We start from the raw sequence: 20,010 nt of genomic DNA on the forward strand, positions 1-20,010 counted from the left end.
AGCAGTGCCATAGAGTAGCACAAAAAGAAGGTTTTGAAGGTGCTGTAATTGAAAAGGCTGCACTGATGCTCAGCAGAGGACAACACTGACTGAGCAACACCAGCCCTGCAAAATCCAAGCAAAACTTGTTTTAACTGATCCCTCTGCCAATGGGAAAAATGGCTGCAAAGCCAAACCTGGGCTCAGTTTTCACCAGCTGCTTGGTTTTTTTTCCAAACCTCTGTTTCTGACAGAGATTTTCCTCCTTTCCAGCTCAGTTTCATACAAACTCTTTGACTATCTAGATCTTCAAAGAGTGAGGTTGCATTGGCTCTAGTCTGAAAACACACAATTTTGAACCAAATTGCATGGGCTTCCTTTAGTTTTACAACTGTCCTGTGCTTTGATGGCTCCCTGAGTGTCCAAATCCAACATTCCCAGGATGCAAATCCATATAAAATCCACAGGAATCCATCACAGTGTGTGCAGATGCAATGTGGCTCCACGGTCCCTGCCCTGGTCATTGCTCAGGAGAATCCCTGGTCCCACCATGGGACCATGCATCTGTGGGCAAGGGACATCTCTGCCCATGTAACCTCAAATCTGCACTGAATCCCTTTAGTCATAATGTAATTACATTAAATTGCTCAGCACCCAGGTAAACATTTCAAGTAAAACTGTCCATCACTTACGAGCATTCCTAAAGATTAATGACACCTTGTAATTTAACTGAATTATTCCCCTATTATCTACTAGAATAAATGGAGAGGGAGCCGAGTTTCTAAGTAATTGTAACATGATCGCCCTTTCCTGTTTTCTATGAACTTTCTCCTCCCCATCTTTTATCTGCACTGCTAAGCACCGAAAAACTTGCATCTGCTGTGCTAAGGAAGGAAGTTGGACCACATCTGGAGTGGTTATAGTGAAAGGTATTCAGTGGCTACAAAGCGAGAGAGACTATATAGCTTTTTTAATAACCGAAAAAAGCTTCGCCAGGTAAAACCTTCGCAGATGTGGATGGCTTTTTCCCCGCTCTTCATCTCGGCACAGTAGAACTTTGAGGGGTGTAGGTAACACAGCTCACAAAAATAGGGTTTTTAGCTCTGACTCATCCCTTCGCTGCCGCTTGTTCTATTCCCTGCTGATGGCCACAAATTACCTACAATGTGGTCACAGCCTCTTGATGCCCAGGGAGCAAACCTCAACAAAACCAAGAGTGGTTCAACGGGCTCAGAAGGGTTGAGTCAGATGCCTGTGTTAACCTTTCACAGCTCATCTGAATGAGCAAGGGGTGGTTTAGTTTCAGGTGGCAAATGATTAGGGTATGGAGGCCAAAGAGATGAAAGGGTCCCTGCCATCAGCACTACCTACATGTGGCTTTTGGCAGTGGAGGAGAAAATCAGAGATCCTCTCTTTCTGCTGCTGGGACCATGGAGCCAGCATATAACTTATGAAAAACACGGCCAGAGGGGCAGCTCTAGACTCGACACTTGAAATTAAGATTCTTTACAACCCATCTTTTCCATTCCAAAAGACTTTTTTTTTTTTTTATGAGGAGACAAATGTCAGGCTTGACTCATTCTTTGTGAAATGCAGCCCTGAAATGGAGAGTTCTATTTTAAGAATCGCCACCTACCACAAGGGACTTGAAGGATGTGATGGCTTTCAAAACCTCTTCGTGATCTGCATGCGCCTCCTAGTGAAGGGAGAGAAAAATCCCTCAGCCACCAGCACCCACCCTACCCAGCACCCACCAGGGCTGCAGAGCTCGTAGGGTGCTGGGGGATGTGGGGGTCAAGCAGCAAGGGCTGCAGGAAGGGGACAAAATCCCCCAGGTATCTTCCTCACCAGCCCGTTCAATGTGACATGGTTCAAAGCAGCAGCTGTGCAACTCATTGATACCAATTTAATGAGCATCAATTGTCCAGAGCAAGAGCAGATGTGATTTTACTACGAACAAACTCAGCTTGCAAAGAAGATGAATCAAAATAGGCAGAGGTGCAGGGTGGATTTCTGGTTTAACCTTCAGGAAGGAAGCTTCCATTGGCATGCAAGGTACTCCAGCCATTGCCCCATCAAGGGTGCAGCTTCCATGAGCATCAGTGGGAGCTTCACCTCCAGGTTTAAAGGATGGTACGTCTGAGCAGAGAGCTCTTGGGCCAGGGAGGGGAAAACGGGATGCTGCCTCTTATCTCTTGACTGCAGGTGCCTTCTGGTACTCTCCCAGCACCTCCTCCTGGGCACCTAGAGTCCCACATCATAAGCTCTTTACCATCCAGACCTCATGCCAAGCAAATTGTAAGGTGTTTAGGTTGTGATGGAGCTGTCCCTGCAGCTGTCAGAGGCTCTCTGGGATCACTCACCTCTAAATGCAGGACGAGGGCTGCCCTCAACATACCTGCCCCGTCTCCACAGGGAATGCTCTGGTATACATCCACACTGCATACATCTATATCACACACATCCATACACTTCCCACGGCATAGCAGCTTAAACCTCAACCCTACTGACTCATGCAACAAAACCCCCACATTCGGCTTAGAAACTAAGAGAAACAGCTGAAGTGTGTGTCCCCAAATCCACTGCCGACCCCATAGAGCACCCTGCAAAGAGCACACTGGCTCTGTACGGGCACGGTGGCTGCAGCCAAGCTCAGCTCAGCTCAGCTCAGCCAAGCCAGCTGAGAGCAGGACAGGTCAGGTCTGTCCAGAGCAGCGCAGGCTCTTATGCCCTCTCCTCCTACACAGAAAAACTCCTGGCTCAAGCACAGGTTTGGGTTATTTTTTTTTAAATTGTTTTTTAATCCTCTGGCTGGGATGTGGATTTGAATGATCACAGCTAAGCGTGCTGAGTAATTAACTGGTAATTAATACTGGAAGAGGGAAAAAACAAACCTGGTTAAAAACAGAGTGTTACTTCTGTTTTCTTCACCACCCTGTACCGCCCCTGAGGTTTGCATCCCCGTGGACGGAGTGCACCAGCAGGCAGGTAGCAGAGCTCCTACAGCAGAGATCTTTACAGTCCCCAGGGTGAGAAATGCCCTAAAGCAGATCTGCCACCCACCAAGGAAGCTTCTGTCGGCCCTCGCTGCTCTCCCTGCTCCCAGGCACTGGCTCCTCCACCCCCATGTCTGCGCCGGCTGCAGATCGATGTCTGTCTGAGCGGCTCTGCCTCCACCCAGGAGCACAAGCCTCGGATGAGGGGTGGGAATGTGCCTGCGAGCTGCGGGAGTGAACAGTCAGGGATAGAAATCTCATAAAATGAGAATAAAACCACTGATTTATTACCCACTGTGCAAATAAATACCAGCTGGAGCCTGACCCTGACCTCTGCTTTTACTTGTCCATCTTTGAGGAAGGGCTGGGGTGAAGAGCAGGCAATGCTTTCCCACAACATTCCCCAGACTCCACTGCTATCTGAAAGGTAGATAATGTCCCACAGAGGTGGAACACCTCCTGGGAAGGGTGGTAAGCACTTTTAGCAATGTGGTGCTCAAATACCAATGGGCAGAGGTTTCTCTTGCAGCTCAGGGGGGCAGCTCTTGCAGCATCAAGAGGCACAGCCTGCCCAACAGTCCCACACCCCACCTACCTCCATGTGCCGCTCCAGCTCCTGCAGCAGTGTCACATATTTATCCAGCCTCAGGAAGGGTTTGCTGAGGCTCGTGGTTAAGATGAGAATGCCTGGGTTGGCCGCACCCTGGCTCTCCATGAACTTCTCCAGCTCATCACTATAAATAGAGACAACAACAACAAGAAGGAGGGCTCGCCACTGCTCAGGGCTGTGTTTTGCTGCCTCCCACACTCTCCTGATGGCCGGGGCTCTACTGGGAGCTGCATCTTTTTAAAGGCAGCTCAGTCTCCCCTCCAAGCACCCCTGCCCCAAACCTGGCAGGGCAGGCAGGGAGCTGTGAGCTTCCAGCCACGCGAGACCCCGCTGCCCGGGGACACAGGTGAGGATGCTGCGTGGTGGTGGGTGCTGGTGTGCACAGCCTCTGGGATATATCAGTGCCAGTAGCTGGTCCTCTGGCACAGCAAGGTGGCACAGGGCCAGGCGTCTGGTGGGCAGAGGCCGGTGCTGTGCTGGAGGATGCTGCAGCAATGCACTGGGACCCTGCTGGGAGCAGTGATGCTGTCGTGAGCTCGTGCATTGCTCTGGAAAACACGGCTTGTGCGTGTCAGCACATTTGCCAAAGCTGATTCTTTGAGTGATTTAAGAAAAGGGGTCAGACTGAGGAACCACATGAATGAGTCATTTACAGGAGCCAGGCTTCTCGTTAGGCTGAATTAAAGTGGGATTTCAGCAGGTAAGTAAATACATTGTGAGCTCCCATGCCAGAATGAGAAGACTTCAAATGGTACGACCAGGGTCCTGGCTTTCCCATCACTGAGGGAGGACAGCTAAACTGCTAATTAGGGATGACACAGTTGTAGCTTTTTGGCTTGGCACGCTCTTTAGCATGACATTATACAAATTCAAGTGTCTACTCAAGTGGGACATGTTGAAGGAAGATGTTATTACTGCAATCTACCAATGACCCTGCAAATCAACCATTTGGTTGAACAGCAGCTCAGTTATTAAATTAGGTAACTCTGAGTGACTTGATGACCACCTTCCTTTTACAATGATGTGCCCCACAGGGCAACACAATCCTGTCCTCTGGTGTGTGAACATTCAGCAGTGGGTCTGAAACGGCATCTGGGTCCTTTAGCAAGTAACAATCACAGGAGATGCTACTGCAAGGGATGGGGTTGTCTCTGTTTTATCCAAGGTAAGAGTCCTGTTTGTGCAGACAGGACCTGTGAAACCAGCTCTGAAGACAAGCAGCATAAGTTGTTTCTGTGCTGGAGCTGAGAGGCTACTGAAGAGCCCAAAGCCCCACCAGTTTTCCCAGCCACAGGATCCCATCTTACTAACTTTTCCCTATTGTCAAAACACAGGTCAAAAGCCATCTCAGGCCAAGTATTAATAATAAAAGTAACTTTTAAAAGGAGAGATGTCAGTCTGAATCTCCCCCTCCAACACTCACCTGTGTTGCGTGAGGACGTTGACCGCGGACGGGTGGTTAGCACAGTACGTCAGGTACAGGGACCTGAACTGGGGCATCAGGTTCATGAAACAACCTCCCACGCGCTGCTGGTTCTCAGGGAGCCTAGGGATGCCAAAACACCAGCCACAACATTAAGCCTCTTGATCTGCACCCTGCAGCTATGGCACTCTCAGGTATCTGCCCAGGAACCACCCGCTGCATGGGGACATTCCCAGGTCACTGCGTAACTGCAGCACCAAGCAAAATACCCACACCTGCCACTTGGGAAGGAGGAAGGTCCTCAGATGGGTCTGGGTTTCCATGGTACAGACAGCCAGTATCACAACTCGTTACCACCCTGGGACAAGGTGTGACCCAGCATGTCCTGTCCCACCAGCAGAGCTGCAGATGGGATGCTGGAGCCCACTGCAGCTGGTGAGGATGTGCTGGAAAGCACTGGGTGCAATGGAGGGGTGGTCCCACTGTCTGGGCTGCCCATGAATGTGAGAGGAAATGGGAAGAGAAAGGCAGCCACAGCCTGAATATATTTCCAATACTGAGTCTTTCTCCCATCTCTTTTCAGTCCTCCCAAAGGAAAGGCTGGGCTAAGGCTGAACACGTCTGCCTGCCTCCCCAGGGGAAATTATCACTTCTAATAATTTGCTCTTTGCTCCCTGGCAATCCCCATCTTCATGCCTGCCAGATCTCCTGCCCTACATGTGTCTGCACTTTTGGTCTAGTGACACTTTCATTCAGCAGATGCCTTAACAGTAAAAATGTCAGAGTTTCTTCTACCTTCCCTCCTGCTAAAGCACTACCTGCTTTCTCCAATCCTGTTATTTTCTTCTATATTTAATAAGTTTAAGACAGCAGCCAGGAAGAACATTAATGAATGTGTCTTTCTATTATTTTTAGCTGCACTTTAATAGCTTAACACCCTCAGCGCTCTGGCATGAGCTTACTTTGCAACTTCTTCCAAGGCTTGGTTCAGTGTTTGCTGAAAAGCTGAGATTTCTTCCACGTTTCCCAGCAATGATGCGATGTCCACGGCGCTGAGCCTACAAGAGTCAAACCACCAGTTAACATCAAAGAGATGCTGCTCGCAGGAGCACCCCCATGGTATCTGTAAGCAATCCTTCCAAAAAGGCCCACGAATTTCTCCTTCCCCAGATACACCATCGGACACAGGAAAACACAAAATCCATCACCTTTGAGCTACAGACCACAGCCTCCTGGAGAAGATGTCTGCTGTCAAGGATTATCTTAATTGGATTTTAATCACTTAATCACACTAAGCTTCTCAGATGTTTAGCTGTCTAATAGACAAAGACAGATGGGATTTCAGCCAGGGGTGGGGAGGGAGGTGTGTGCACAGGCACAGAGACAGCTTTAACTTCATGGATTCATGCTGTGGGTTTCTCTACAGGAGGAGGGTCCTACAGAGCGGGCCCTGAGGTAGGGGTTGCTTTGTTCCTTGAGCAAGGTTGGATTTTTCCCAGCCAACACTAACATGTTTACTTCTGTCATCCTCAGAGTCACTCTCTTATCACCCTCAGCCATTCGCCGCCTACAAAGCTGAGAGCATGAGAAATTTTCACAGCTGAATATATCCCACATGAAGATAAGAGGAATGATGGAGAGATTTAAATACAAAGGCTTTAAGACAGTGCTCTCCCATCTCTCCAGACTGGACAGTGTCTAAACATCTGCACTCTGCCCATGATGCCCCAGGGCTGCCCAGTCCTCCCGCAGCATGCTCAGCCAGAGGGACCTCAGCCCAAAATGCAGCCGCATGGATGGAGTCACTGAGCCAGCATCTTTCAGCAGAGACAACTGTAAAGCTGAAGCCATAAGCAGGAGGCAAAGTTAACTGCACCAGGTCTTTTCTGCAGGGTGAAACCATGGATAGGAACCTGCTGATGGGCACCAGCGTACTGCCTGGGTAAGGACAGGACGGTGTATGCTGCCTCTGCACCACGCTCGCCAGTACGGATGGAAAACACATCGGCTTATTTCCACAGGTAAGCCCTGACAAAGTCCCCCAGTCTCCCCAGGGCTGCTCAGGCTGTAAGGGATGGCAGCATGCTCTTCCCGAGCACCGAGGTACTCAATGCTGATGGCTGCGCAGATGGGAGGACAGAGGAGTCACTTCCTGCTCAGCAGCAGTTTGGACTTAGCGAGAGGCAATCGAACCGCAGAGGATACGCGTCGCCGCGTGCGAAATGAAGAGATGATGAGGAGATGCCGCTTGGGGCTGAGAAGTCACAACAAGGCAAATTACAAGGGAAGAAGCCATGCAAGGCATGCCACCTGGATACATGCATGCGGGACGGCCACACACGAGCTTGCAGATGGGTGGTAACAGCCAGCCCTCTACCAGATGGAAGTGCCCAACTCCAACACAGCCCAATGCCTGCACCATCACTGAGGAATAGGAAAGAGCAGAAACCTGTACAACGTGGGGCATTTTTCTGGTTCACAGAAGCTGTGAGGCTTTACAAGAAGAGCAGTAGCAGTCCCTAAACATTCAAAAGCAGGAAAGTAATGAACTATGGTCGATTTTACAGGGTTCTCTCCACCTCAGATGCCCTTATATCTTACTTATCATAAGACTGGAGGGGTCTTAAGTAAGTTCCCAGAAGTGACTGTAGTTCCTTCGCATAATCTCGTTCTGTTTCCAGAATATTTTGCAACACCTAGGGTGAGAGACAGAGCACTGAGTAGATCTTAATACTAGCGACTAGTAAAAGGAACATGACATCAGCTTCCAAGTGTGGAAGATCATGGAAGTGTATTTTCAGTCCATAAATTACATTTGTTAATACAGAACCCAGAACGCTCAGGAAAGCCCTGGAGGGGGAAGGGGGTTCAAATTTTGGGATTTTACTTTGCAAACGAGGGAAGGCCTGGAAAGCAGATGTCAAGGGCTGCTTCTTTTCTGGCAAAGCATGAAGACCATGTCAGTTCAGACCTAAATTTGGTATTTGACCCCCGAGAGGCTCATGCCTAACCCTGCATGCATAACTGGCTGCCAAGGTATGCAAACCCCTGGTCTGTGCATGCATCCTGGGGGCACCGTTTGCACCAACGCAGGCAACAATTTAAATGCAACCATGGCCGGACCAAGGACGGCTCCTGCGGCAGCTCAAGCCAGGGCACAGCTCACTTGCCACTTCAAGGACGTGCTGAGTTGGGTTTGGTCCTGCTAATCCATCTCAGTAGCCAATTTGTCTCTGGCAGCAGGGCAGGCAAACCCACTGCCTGCACGTTCCCCATCAGCACTCAGGTTTCTCTGCATAGAAGAGCTTTGGAGACAGTGGAGGTGGTTTCCAACTCTCTGGACGTATTGTTTCTGCTTTGCTTTGCTTGAAATATATTTAGACATGCTGATGAGCATGTTTCACCTCCGGCACCGAGAGCCAGGGACACTCACATGCAGGCATTTTAACTCTCTTACATCGCAGGGCTCACTCCAGCCTGGACACAGCAGGAAGATACCTCCCCACCTTTGCCAGACATCAATGATTCGGTAGCAAGATGGTAGAGAAGGTGATGTTTCTCCACCCCTTCTGCAGCTGCAGTTCATAGCCTGGCAGGCTGACCTGCTCTGAAGCCAAGCCCAGTTAAGAAGCCAGGCTGTGAGCTGTGGTGGCTGCCCCTTCACCAAGGGCTGCAGCTGCTGGCTTGGGGTAGAATATCTCCATCCAAACCCAAGAAAAGGATCACAGATCAGAGCCCTAATTTGGCTTCCTTCACGCTGTGACACTACCTCCCCATCTTTATCAACGGGAAATAGCCAGCAGGCAATGGCAAGGACTGGACCAGAGACATCGCGCCTTATTCCTCAACACTGATCTCAAAGCTTCCACCTTTGCTATCTTATCTCAGTTGCCTACTTTGAGTCTCTCCTTTTGACATCTTGCAGCAATATCCACTTGTGGTTTATTGTCTCGACAGCCCTGAATCAAGGAAATGGCATCAGCAGCATTTAAATACAGAGTCACATCCCCAATTGTTACAAATTGCTTCAATGATTTCTAAGAGGAGTCAGTTCAGAAGATTAATAATATGCTACTTATTAAAATGTATGATCAGCACTTTAAAACTTACCACAGGGTAATAATTCTTTGTCAGCTGAGTGCTTTCAAGTCCTTTTAATGCTTTGGGAGAGAGTGGTTTATCTGTACAAAAAAAAAAACCCAAAAACCATCAATAAATTACAGTGCACAGCTCTCATTATTCCAGCAGGAAAAGTCACCACTGCATCATGTCCAACGAACATAACTTCATCCCTGTGAACACAAAACTTCAATTTCAGGGTTTGTTTGCCTGCTTCAGAAAAACCAGAAGCAAACTGAAGGCATGCAGGACACCGAAGGCAGCGAGAGAGTCGCACCAGAAGCACCGCGCAGCCTCTGCCAACTAACTTACAGGTTTGCTCTGCAATCCCTGGCAGCAGCCCAGTGCCTGGCACTGTTTGGAGCTACAGTGTGGCTTCACCTGGCCCACAGAATTTGGGTTTTAGAATTGGGTGTCTATCAGAAATGTTGGATACAGCCATTTGTTCCAGGTGATTCAAACCAACACCAATCGATACGCTGAACCCTGACCCCCGCAGTCATTTGTGATGCAAAATCCTTCTCTGAATGAAGGTAGATTCGAATAAAAAAGCTCACACAAACCTGGAAGTCAATTCTCATCATCTTCTGCTAAATCCTTGTGGATACCTCTGCTGTGGTATGTACATACACACACACACGTGCAAGAGACCGCTCCATTTTTCCTTCCCCAGAGCAGCCCATTCCCTGCCAGGAGCACAGCTTTGCCAGCATCATCACCCCTATGGACCGGGACAGGTTGGCAGCACAAGGCTGCAGCACTGTCCCCAGCCACGCTGCACACCCCATACCAAAACACTGCTGTGCCATGTGGAGCAGCCAGTCACTCCTTCCCCCCTGCAATCGCTCACGGAATGCAATTACTTTCACACTGATAGCAGAGGAGAAGGTTGAAACTGATAAATTTAGCCCCTGGAAACTGCAGCGTGATGTATTGTCTAATTATTGCCCTCGTAGGGCTTCCTGTCACTTCCAGCCAGGAGCTCTGTGCCTCATTTGAAGATTTGGAGGAGCTTTGCTCCACGCAGCGTTATTCCCACCCAAAGGGCATGCTTAGGACACAGTGGAAGTACAGACACTGCTGAAAAACAAATAATGTGATTTAGAGTGACAAGTCTCACGCTTTGGAGGGGAGGAAAGAAGCTCCCACTGGCTTCCAGTGAGTGCCCTCCCTGGGCTACAGCCCCCAGGCAGTGGTCCTGGGGCAGGAGAGGGTTAGCTGATGGTCTCTGCATCCATCATTTGAAATACAATCACAGGTCCCAAACAAGCAGAGACCAGGGAAATGAACCCTCCTCCCATATGAAATGGGTGCTGGAGGACGGATCTGGAGAGAAAAGCTCTGCAGATAAAAAAATCTGATGGATCAGTGGGAGACCCGCCCTTTCCTTCAATGAGGTGCTGTTATTCCATGCAGCTCCCATCCGATTTTCCCCATAGGACTGAAGTGTGCTCTCCTTTTTTCAAAACATTTCTCTTCTCCAGTCACTGACTTAATTAGTGATTCCTGGGTTGTGCCAGACAAGCCTTCAATCTCTGCTACAACGTCCTGCTCCAGCTCAGACATCATTTCCCAGAGGGAAACAGTGGGAGATGAGATATCCTAACAATGATTTTTTCATTTAGAATTAAATAAAAACTGGCCTAATTCTGAGCACTCACTCATTAATTTTATTCTTCCCTCCTTTGCTTTTTTTGTTGGCAAGTGTGGGAGCAAGGATGTCTAACAGGTTGTACATTCTGCAGCCGCTTTGCAGACCACTGCTGATGTCTCACAGTGTTTGAAGCCAGGGCTGATCCTGAGCCATAAAACCAGCACCAAGCACACAACAGGGCTCTGTCTAGGGTAAGCCCTCAAGGTAAAGTTGGATTTTGTAAAAAAAGCCCCTAGTTTACTGTCACACAATGGCCTCAGAAGCACAACAGGGTGAGCTGCTGGAATGGATACGTAACGCTACAGGGCAGTTAGCCAGGGACATGCTTCATTCATGTCATCACCACCCCACACATGGTTAAAATCACATCGCAGAAAATGTTACGGACACTCAAGAAAAAGCTCAATAAAGGCAGATGTCATCAGATGGATCATTCCCTCCCTCTTCCTTTCTCAATATCGCCTGTAGCTTCGCAGCAGAAGATGCATCTGGGGAAAAATGCACTATGTGAAATCAACCATCGCTATGGACAAAACCAGGGGATGGTTCCCTCTGGTCATGTAGTTTTTGTTGGTTTCCTCACTGAGACTATGACCATCCACCACTGCCAGGATCAAACACTAATACGTTGCCTGACCGAGGTCTCTAACAAAAAGCTAATTCTGTGCTCAGACACTGGAATGACCTGGCAGCTCCGCAGGACAAAGGGGAACCACACAGCCATCTCTGGTCTCATCCTCCGGCAACGTCGCTGCACCCGCGCTGCTGAGGCTTGGGGGAGCAACAGAGAGGCACGATGCGCTGGGGAAGGCAGTGAAGCAGCTCTCAAACAACTCATGCGAAAGACTAGATTTTATCCTTCATCCTTCCATTAGCCTGGCTGCTTTAAGGACACAAACGGTCCTTAATAAATAGCGGCCATTTCCCAAAGGCACGAGGATCTACACTGCATTATACCGCTGTCATTCAATCAGCCCTTGAAAGCAGTTTGCTTACCGGTGGATTTGATTTCTCTGACGTAGTTGCTTGGGAACCAGCCTGTTTTTCCATTCAAGGTCCCTTCCCACCAGCCCCCTTCTTCAACCCGGGTGACATAAATAATGTCTCCTTTGTTAACGGAGAGTTCATCCTCATTGGTCTGCTTAAAATTGAACCTGGCCTTTACCACCAGCTGATGACTGCCATTCTCGGTCATCTCCTAAGGAAAGAAACATGGAAAAACATCAGTAAATAGTCCACAAAAGCAGAAGCCACTAGGACAAGCTATTGTTGTTCTTTGTTGTGACAGCTGTTTTTTCAGTATTGCTCTTTATAACAGCAATAACATCTTGCTTTTGTGTAAGCACTCCTGCCAGAGGATCACAAGGTCTCTCCCAAGCATTTAGTTTCACTGTGCAATGGAGGACAAATAAGAATCACTCTTCTCATGTCACAGAGAGGAGCACCATGGTTTGGAGAAGCCAGAAGACTCTCTCCAGCCAGGGTAGCAAAGCCGTGATGGAGATCAGGGGAGAACAAATCTCTCTGGCACGCTTGACCCAGAGGTACCACTCACACACCCCTCTACCCCCACAGCCATCAAACCCTTGATTGAGATGTTAAATAAAGGATACCACAGGCTTGGACTGTCTCCTTAACACCCTTGCTGACTGTGAAGCTGTGCCGTTGGAGTCAGTGTGGGGACCTCCAGGCGCAGAGCTAAGAGATGATAGATGTGAACATGGCCCTTTTGACGACTGATCTGGTGAGGCAAAAACAACATCTGAGTTTTACCCAACTGTCCACCATTCCTCTGCATCACAGCAAAGCAAAGAGTAAAGCCCGTAAAGAAAACAAGAACAGGGCACAACAGTGGAAGGAGCATGAATCAGAGCAGAAGAGCAAGTGCACTGCATCTTCAGTGTGGGTACACCTAGTCAACAGTGAGGATGGATTTGCTGGGCTGGGTTAACCCTTGCTGGGCTGGGTTAACCCTTGCATGATGGAAGAAGTTAAACTGCATCCCGACTCACTCCTAAGTTACGCCAGCTCTGCAGCCACACATCTGATCACAGAAGGTTTTTGAAATCCCCCTTAAAACTGTAGAAAACCAGAGTAACACTCAGCCCAGTGCTGCCCAACTGGGAATGTTTCTGAGGAAGCACTGTTGAAGGTATTTCAAAGTTTAGCTCACAAGTGAGCGCTCTTAGGTCATCTCCACAGCTGCAGCGTGGGCTTCCCCACCGAGTGAGGAAGAATGTTGAACAGCTGGTCAACACAATACCTTCTCTATTTAGATAAGTCCTTCTGGGTTCATTACACAGCTGAAAGAGGCTAGGCACAATTTTGATTGCTGTTTGTGGACTGTTGCCATTATCATGTGAGAGAAGGATTCAGACTGTGCTGAGGAAGGACAGGAGTGTCACCCCCAGGAGACTGGCAGCTCATGGAAAGGCTCAGATCATCCCAGCAGCTCTTGGAGTTGCCTCCTTTGCATACTCAAAGCTCACCATTTTGCAAACTAGTCGCTGGGCTTGTTCGTGCCACCACCTGCCTGATGCTGGAAAGAACACTGCTGCTCTGACACATATCTATTTTTCACAATTAGTGATTTGTTTCTATATTGATACCAAAAAACTTGCCAGAGAGTAGAAAGTTTCCTGGTTACAGCTGCCCTGTGCTGAGATTGAGTCAGTGGCCTCATCACCAAGAACAGTCCTGGCTCCTGCAGGACCTGGCAGCACTCAGCCCCAGGATCCTGTTTGGATGCTGCAGAGCTGTGAAAACATGGGATTCAAGCCACCCAGTAATTCCCAGTACTTCCCTGCTACTGTGCCTCACACCACACCGTGGGACACCACTCAGATCACCTCCTTCCTATGTGCCATGGTGCTCAAATGAAGCAACAGCAGACATTAGAATTTCAGTAAACTGTGAAATACTTTTGAGATCTGCCTTATAGCTTCTTTTTAGATTTAAGAACATTTCTGTATCCCAGAGCTGTTGTTTTCCACCTGTGGTGTGGACCCAGCATGCCCATGGGCCTCAAAAGGAGGATAGAGAAGAGCAGTCTGTGGTCTGCAGGCATCACTGTGCTGGGTGTGCAAGTCCTCTAGATAATGTTTGGGGTCCTTCTTTGAAAATGCTGCAGGAGGAGCGGGTGATCAAGCCACCACGTGTGTGCAGGAACCAGCAAACACAAACTCTAAGACTGCTGCGTCCCTGTTCTCCTCCAGCCTGAATGTCAACGTGGAAAAATCATTCCAAAGGGGAAGTTTGGTGCAAGTTACAGGAACTCAGCTGGGCTTTTATTCTCCCCAGAGGATTTCTGTTTCAATAGGAAAACACCTCATCCTTTGATTGGACCTGGGGCAACACAAACTGAGAGCTCTTAGAGAACGGACTTGCTTTGTCTTTCTTCAACTTGCTTTGTCTTTGCCTTGCACAGAGGGGACCAGGTCTGTGACTATGACTTCCAGGCGCTGCTGCCTTACAAGCCCCCAGCTATACCATAAGCACATACCAGTTTGCCCAGTCCATGCTCCACCAATGGACAACACTCACGTTAAATCTCCTGTGCTGTCAGTGAGTCAGTTTTCTCTCTTGCCCTGCTCGTTACACAACTGCCCGACAGCCGCACGGTGAATTCCCAGCTCCCTGGACTGCAGCAACAGCAAAACCCCTCTGCATGGAAAACCCACTTTGCAAACACAAAGTGGTTTTTCTTTTCTCTGAAACATCCTGATATTTGAGCAGGAGCGGTTTCGGCTGCTCCCAGCGACTCACAGGCCAGGAGGGGTGGCCAACTGCCAGCGTGAGATGTTCTTCCCCCGATTCCTTCTAAAAAGGGAGGGCGGTAACCGCCAGTCCAGACTTCTCCACTTATTCAAGCCATCAGCAACAGTCCCACGGAAATGACTCGGTTACTGTAGATTTTATGCTTCTCCCTGCCCCTCCCAATCTTCCAAAGCTTTTATAAATATCTGCAGCAACCTAGAAACAAATGTAAAACTGACTTTGACAGTTTGGCAGGGAAATGTATCATTTATATTGCATCATGACAGCGTCCTATTTTATGCCTGGTCCAGCATGGAACACTGCTGCCATATGTTGCTTAAACTATGGTTAAAATAGCTGGGTTTTCTGCTCACATTCCTACACTATTTTTGGCAGATGAGCCTTGTCTGATCCAGCACAGCTGGTTTTCCTCCCCTGCCCTCTCTTTCAGATAAAAGCACCAAGCTCTGTATTGCTGTTATTTGATGGACAGCTGCTGAACTCGAGTTTATCCACTACAAACGACACCTCTAGTTATTCATGTAACAATAGCCATGAAGACAGAAGGATTTGAACATCAAGTGGATGCTCAGAAACACATTCCCACAGCGTTTCCTCAGCTGTCACCTACTTCCCTCTGCCTCTGACAAGGGTGTTGGGATGCAGCAGCTCTGCAGGCGTTGGGATGTGCAGGTAAGTCAGAGCCCTGGCCATAGCAGGAGCTGCAGGAGATGGTACCAGGTTTGTCCTGATGCTCCTTTCAGCCCTTGTCCTCTGGTGAGATGGACAAACTGGACCATCTGCAGTGGCAGTTTGTAGGACACAGGTTCTTGCTTCCCAGGATCTTGGCCAAGCCACCAAAAAGCAAACATTTTAGACATGTATTTATTTTACTTTTCCCAAGGGTGCTCTCTGCCTGAGCAGCTAATTATATCGCAGGCATTGCGCTTTTTAACATTTAAACACAGAAAGCATATGTTCAAACAGATGTTTACCATGAAACCAAGAGGATCCCGGCTTCCCTATAGCCCTGTCAGTAACATGTGATAGAAACTATTCTCCCACAAAGCCATGTCCCAAGCCTTGCCCAGTGACTGCATGGGTGCTGGGACACGGGTGGCTGCAAGAACCAAGTTGGGGCTATAAATAAGGGAACCAGTCCAGGTAACCTGCATTTTATATCCCCCATGATACTGAACTGCGAGAGCTTTCTGTGTGGGGTCACTGGGTGTTGTCACTGCACGGAGCAGTAAGAGGCTGTAAGGGGATGTGCTGAGCCCTGAAATTACCATCATCCACTTCCAGGGAGCGAGCGGGTGGCAGAGCTGAGTGCTGGCTGCAGAAAGGCAGCCTGAGGACCTGTATTTCTTCAGAGCAGGATTATACACACACCCATATTTGTGTGTACATATATATTCTATTATTATTATTCATTATATATTATTATACACTATATATTCTTATATTACTATATGTATGCTGCTGTTTATAATATATACATTATAATTTATACAATAGCTTATATAATGTATAAATATAGTATATATATATTTATATATGATTTTATAAAACCTTGGATCAGAACAGAACAGAAAAGAGGAAAAATGGAGGAAAGGGCCCAGTCCCAGCAATGAGGTTGTTTCATTGAACACCTGAGCAGCTCCTGTACTAGCAGATGAGAACTCAAAAGCAAAACCTCAGTTGAAAGAGAACTGAAACAATTGAGAAAACTACCACAAACCAGATCTAGGCAAAACACATTAAGTCAACAGAAAAACTTTCCCATGAAAGGAAAATCGTGGGTTTGGGTTTTGAATTTTCCTCCTTTTAACTGCTTAAAACATAATCTGCAACAAGGAAACCAAACTTTCCTCCTGGTGCTGGACTTCAGTGGGTGTGCAGGACTCCCTGTGCAAATCTGCCTGCATGATACGGGGCCATAAATTTTTTCCATTCTGCAAACTCTTTCCAGCTAGCGCAGACCTGCTCTTCAGCCCCTCAGCAAAGAGACCCTGGTCCTCTCACCCCTCCCCAGAGCACCACACGGTCATTGTCCTCCCCACTGAACTTCTCCTTTCACAGCCTATGTGACTGAATATGAGTTTAAAGCAGCCCGTAGGGATCAGCTACATATTTGGGATGAAAACAAGAGCTGGTTTGCTTTGCTTCAGCACCCACTCCTGCACCCAGTGAGGCAGGACAAGCTGCCAGCTTGATGCCCAAATCCAGGAGCCAACTCCACAGACTCAGAGAGAGGAGAGACAGAAATATCAATACAATTGACTGAGCATCTGGCAATGAGGTTCATTTTGACATTCAGTAAAGATATTATGCTGATGGATCTGTTTTTCTCTTCAGCTATAAAACACACTATTTAAAATCTGATATTTGCATTTTAGGAGATGCACATCCATTTACATCGAAACTCTTTTACAATGACCTACTTCCAGGTCCCTTACTACTGTCACAACTGAGCGGAGGTCCCTTAGTGTAAAGCAATAATCAAGGCCTGCAAAGTGCTTACAGCAGCTCTGAAATGCCACATCTAAACCCAGAGTTGGTAGAAGCATGAAATGCTGATTCCACTGTCCAGCATCAGGTATCAGTGCTGGCATCACAATTTGCCAAGCCTCCAGAAATTGTCATAAACTAAGAATCACCAAAAAAAAACCCCTCTACCTCAGCGTACATATGAGACAGAAGTTGAAAAGATGACAGAAAAAACCCCTTTTTTCTTACCTTCAGTAGCTTTATTTACAGCTGTTAATGTACTCAGGACCTTGGAGAACTGTTCTCCGGTGTACAAATCATGTGGATCAAACACCTGCAAAAGAGGAACTCGGTCAGTTGAGCCCAAAACATCTCACTGTCTGTCTGAGCAGCCCACGTAGAGGGTGACAGTGCGGATCAAGCAGCCCGTATGTGTCTGCAGGGGAAGGGTGTTTATTCAGGGCTGACAAGTCACATTTCCTTTACAGTGAGTGAATTGTGGGGCACTGGTGGCAGGCGGTGTGGGGAGGGCAAGGGGACCCAGCAGCATTTGGAGTGTAAAGCTGTGGACAGAGAAGGAAGAAACTGTCGCAGAGAAGGGACTCCTCTGAAAATCACAAAGGTTATTGATTGCCTTGAGGGAAGGAGAGATTTTGCTGCTATTTTTGTTATGAAAAGCTGAAGAGATTAAGGCTGTAGATAGATATGTACATATATATATATATACACACACACATATTTTCCGCAGCAGAAGAAACAAACACACTGAATTTTCTGCTATTGCAGTATGTCATGTATAATACATTCACATTTTTTACAGGAAGTCAAAACCAGTTATTTTATGTGCAAAATCCTAACTCCAAAGAATTTTGTTTTCCTAAGCCTCAATGGCAAAACAGATACACATAGTTAGCAAGGGCCATTTTCTGTGACTGGTGACCTGGACCTCGTACACTCAGCCCTTCAGGAATCACCCCCAGCACAATGCAGACCAATTTCAGTTTCCAAAACACTGCAATCCTCTCTAACGTGAGAAATGCCCTCAAGTTCATGCAGACTGTACAAATCCTGCCACTAATGAAGCAAAGACAAGTGATACAGAAAGCCCCTGTTATTGATACCACCAAGGCACCACCTGCTAAGCCCCAAATACACGTTGTCTCGCGGATGCAGACCACAGATCCGCAAATCCAGTGAACAGGAAAGATGATTTTAAAGCTCTCCTGGCAGACACAGTCTACTTAGAAACACTTCCAATATACCCCGCTAAATATGTACATGAGCCTTAATTACCTTTAGAGTAGTACTGCCCCTTAAAATGGCCCCTTCTTGCTTTCCCCATATAGTTCCTTGAGTACACTTGGCATATTTCAAATAGGAAGGGGACTGGCCCCTTCCGCAGCCCTGGATGCTTGCGGCATCTCTTCCTCTTCGCAGACACATCAGTGCAACAATGAAGTCCAACATGGGCAGTACAAAGGCTGCTCTTTGTTGAGAATATATTTCAAAATTGGGAGAAAGGCTTTACCCTATTTAAATTTAATCCCTGCTCAGAGGGGGAACAGCCTGCCATCATTACAAATATTAAAATCAGTAGCTCTGCAGCTCCAATCGCACCTACCGCTCTGCACATTTCGGGGACATCCCCACCTACCTTGGGCTGCTTCCAAGCTGATCTATCTCTCATGCTTGTTTGGTTTTGCTCCTTTGGACCACGTGGACCCTGTCCCCTCTGCCAACTGGTGCGTGAACTAATTTCCCTGCCTTGCAATTGCAGCCAGTGCTATCTGAGCATCGCCTCCAGCCCTAAGCAGCGACGTTAGCATCTCTGTGGAAAGGGAGATGGTAACGGAGAGCCCGGGCATGCACTGACCCTGTTGGCAGCTGCTGGAGGATGCGACGTTACAGTAACGCACCTTCACCCTCCCGCCAAGCAGAAGAGGAAAATAAACAGCGAGGCTGGGATGTTTGTGTGTCATTTTCTCAGTCATTCCTTTTTTCTTCCACTTTGGTAAGTCCAGAAAAACAAGTCCTCCCTTGAATGAATGGCATCTTCTTTTTTTTTCTTTTTTTTTTCTTTTTTTTTTTTCCTGAAAGGGTCGAAGTAGTAAAATACATCCCCAATCCTTCAATGCACAGAATAATGCTGTAAGCCCAGAGTCATCAAACTGACAAAGTCCAGAGGAAAATGGTGGCGGGAGGGACATGCAAAAAAATTCTATTGCACAAAATATTGCACAAAAGCAGTAACTTTTGGGACTTTTCTCCATGGAGAACTTGTCTGGCATAGCTACTGTGGAACAATGGCTATGTGGAAAACTCTTCTGGATCAGCTACTGTAATGTAAATATACTCTGCAGCTTGTTCCAGAATAAATTCATCATACAGAAAAGTCCTCATTTATGAGCTAAAATTTACTTTTTCCAGCACAATCCATCCATAATTCCATTCCTAACTAACAGACATGCTGCAAGGCTAGAAGAAAAATAGCAGGGGGGAAAGGCTTTTGCCCTCTTAGCTCACAGAAAATCCGGTGGACATAAGTAAAATCCTTCTTAAATCCATGGCTGTCATCTGAGGATCCCCGTTAAAATGCTTTTCTGACTTTCAGAACCCCAGAGTGCGGCTCCCTCGGGTGAAGAGCTCGGGCTGCTCCCTCAGGCATCGCAGCGGGAGAGGGAGACCCGGCTCGGCTGCACGGCCGGTGCTTCTCCCAAAGGCAGCGAGAAGGTGAGATGGGGCCGGTGGCCGCCGGACAGTGACCAGAAGAGCACCCAGCTTTCCAGGAAGGATGAAAAACCAAACCCAGGTGCATCCAGCAAATCAGAAGCACCCAAAATCCCAGTAGCGGGATGGGATCTGCAGAGAAGTTATGGGAAGCCGGGCTGTGCTTCGAGCCCGAGCTGTTTTATCCGCACAAACTTATTTCCACAGTCAGACAAAACCCCGATCAACCTCAACCGGGGTGCAAAGCCCAAAGCTC

The 20,010-nt window shown here is 47.9% G+C and overlaps 1 protein-coding gene across 3 annotated transcripts in view; it reads right to left on the reverse strand.

The window, feature by feature from the left end:
* The window catches only part of ARHGEF6 (Rac/Cdc42 guanine nucleotide exchange factor 6), a 29,533-nt gene extending 12,172 nt beyond the window's left edge, over positions 1-17,361 (reverse strand). Inside the window, exons 1-9 of one of the 3 annotated variants that reach the window (XM_010172705.2) lie at positions 17,277-17,361; positions 12,422-12,522; positions 11,778-11,979; positions 9,119-9,189; positions 7,610-7,704; positions 5,971-6,066; positions 5,009-5,131; positions 3,571-3,709; positions 1,616-1,675 (exon numbers count right to left, since the gene is read on the reverse strand). In XM_010172705.2, the coding sequence (XP_010171007.1) occupies positions 1,616-1,675; positions 3,571-3,709; positions 5,009-5,131; positions 5,971-6,066; positions 7,610-7,704; positions 9,119-9,189; positions 11,778-11,976 (783 nt within the window). In that variant the 5' untranslated portion in view covers positions 11,977-11,979; positions 12,422-12,522; positions 17,277-17,361. Of the gene's footprint in view, positions 1-1,615; positions 1,676-3,570; positions 3,710-5,008; positions 5,132-5,970; positions 6,067-7,609; positions 7,705-9,118; positions 9,190-11,777; positions 12,010-12,394; positions 12,523-17,276 lie in introns of those variants that run through there. The other 2 variants (XM_010172704.2, XM_029086135.1) reach the window with 2 other exon arrangements.
* Positions 17,362-20,010: the final 2,649 nt, after the last annotated feature.

Source organism: Antrostomus carolinensis, unplaced genomic scaffold, assembly GCF_000700745.2.
Source record: "Antrostomus carolinensis isolate BGI_N321 unplaced genomic scaffold, ASM70074v2 scaffold20237, whole genome shotgun sequence".
Taxonomy (NCBI): domain Eukaryota; kingdom Metazoa; phylum Chordata; class Aves; order Caprimulgiformes; family Caprimulgidae; genus Antrostomus; species Antrostomus carolinensis.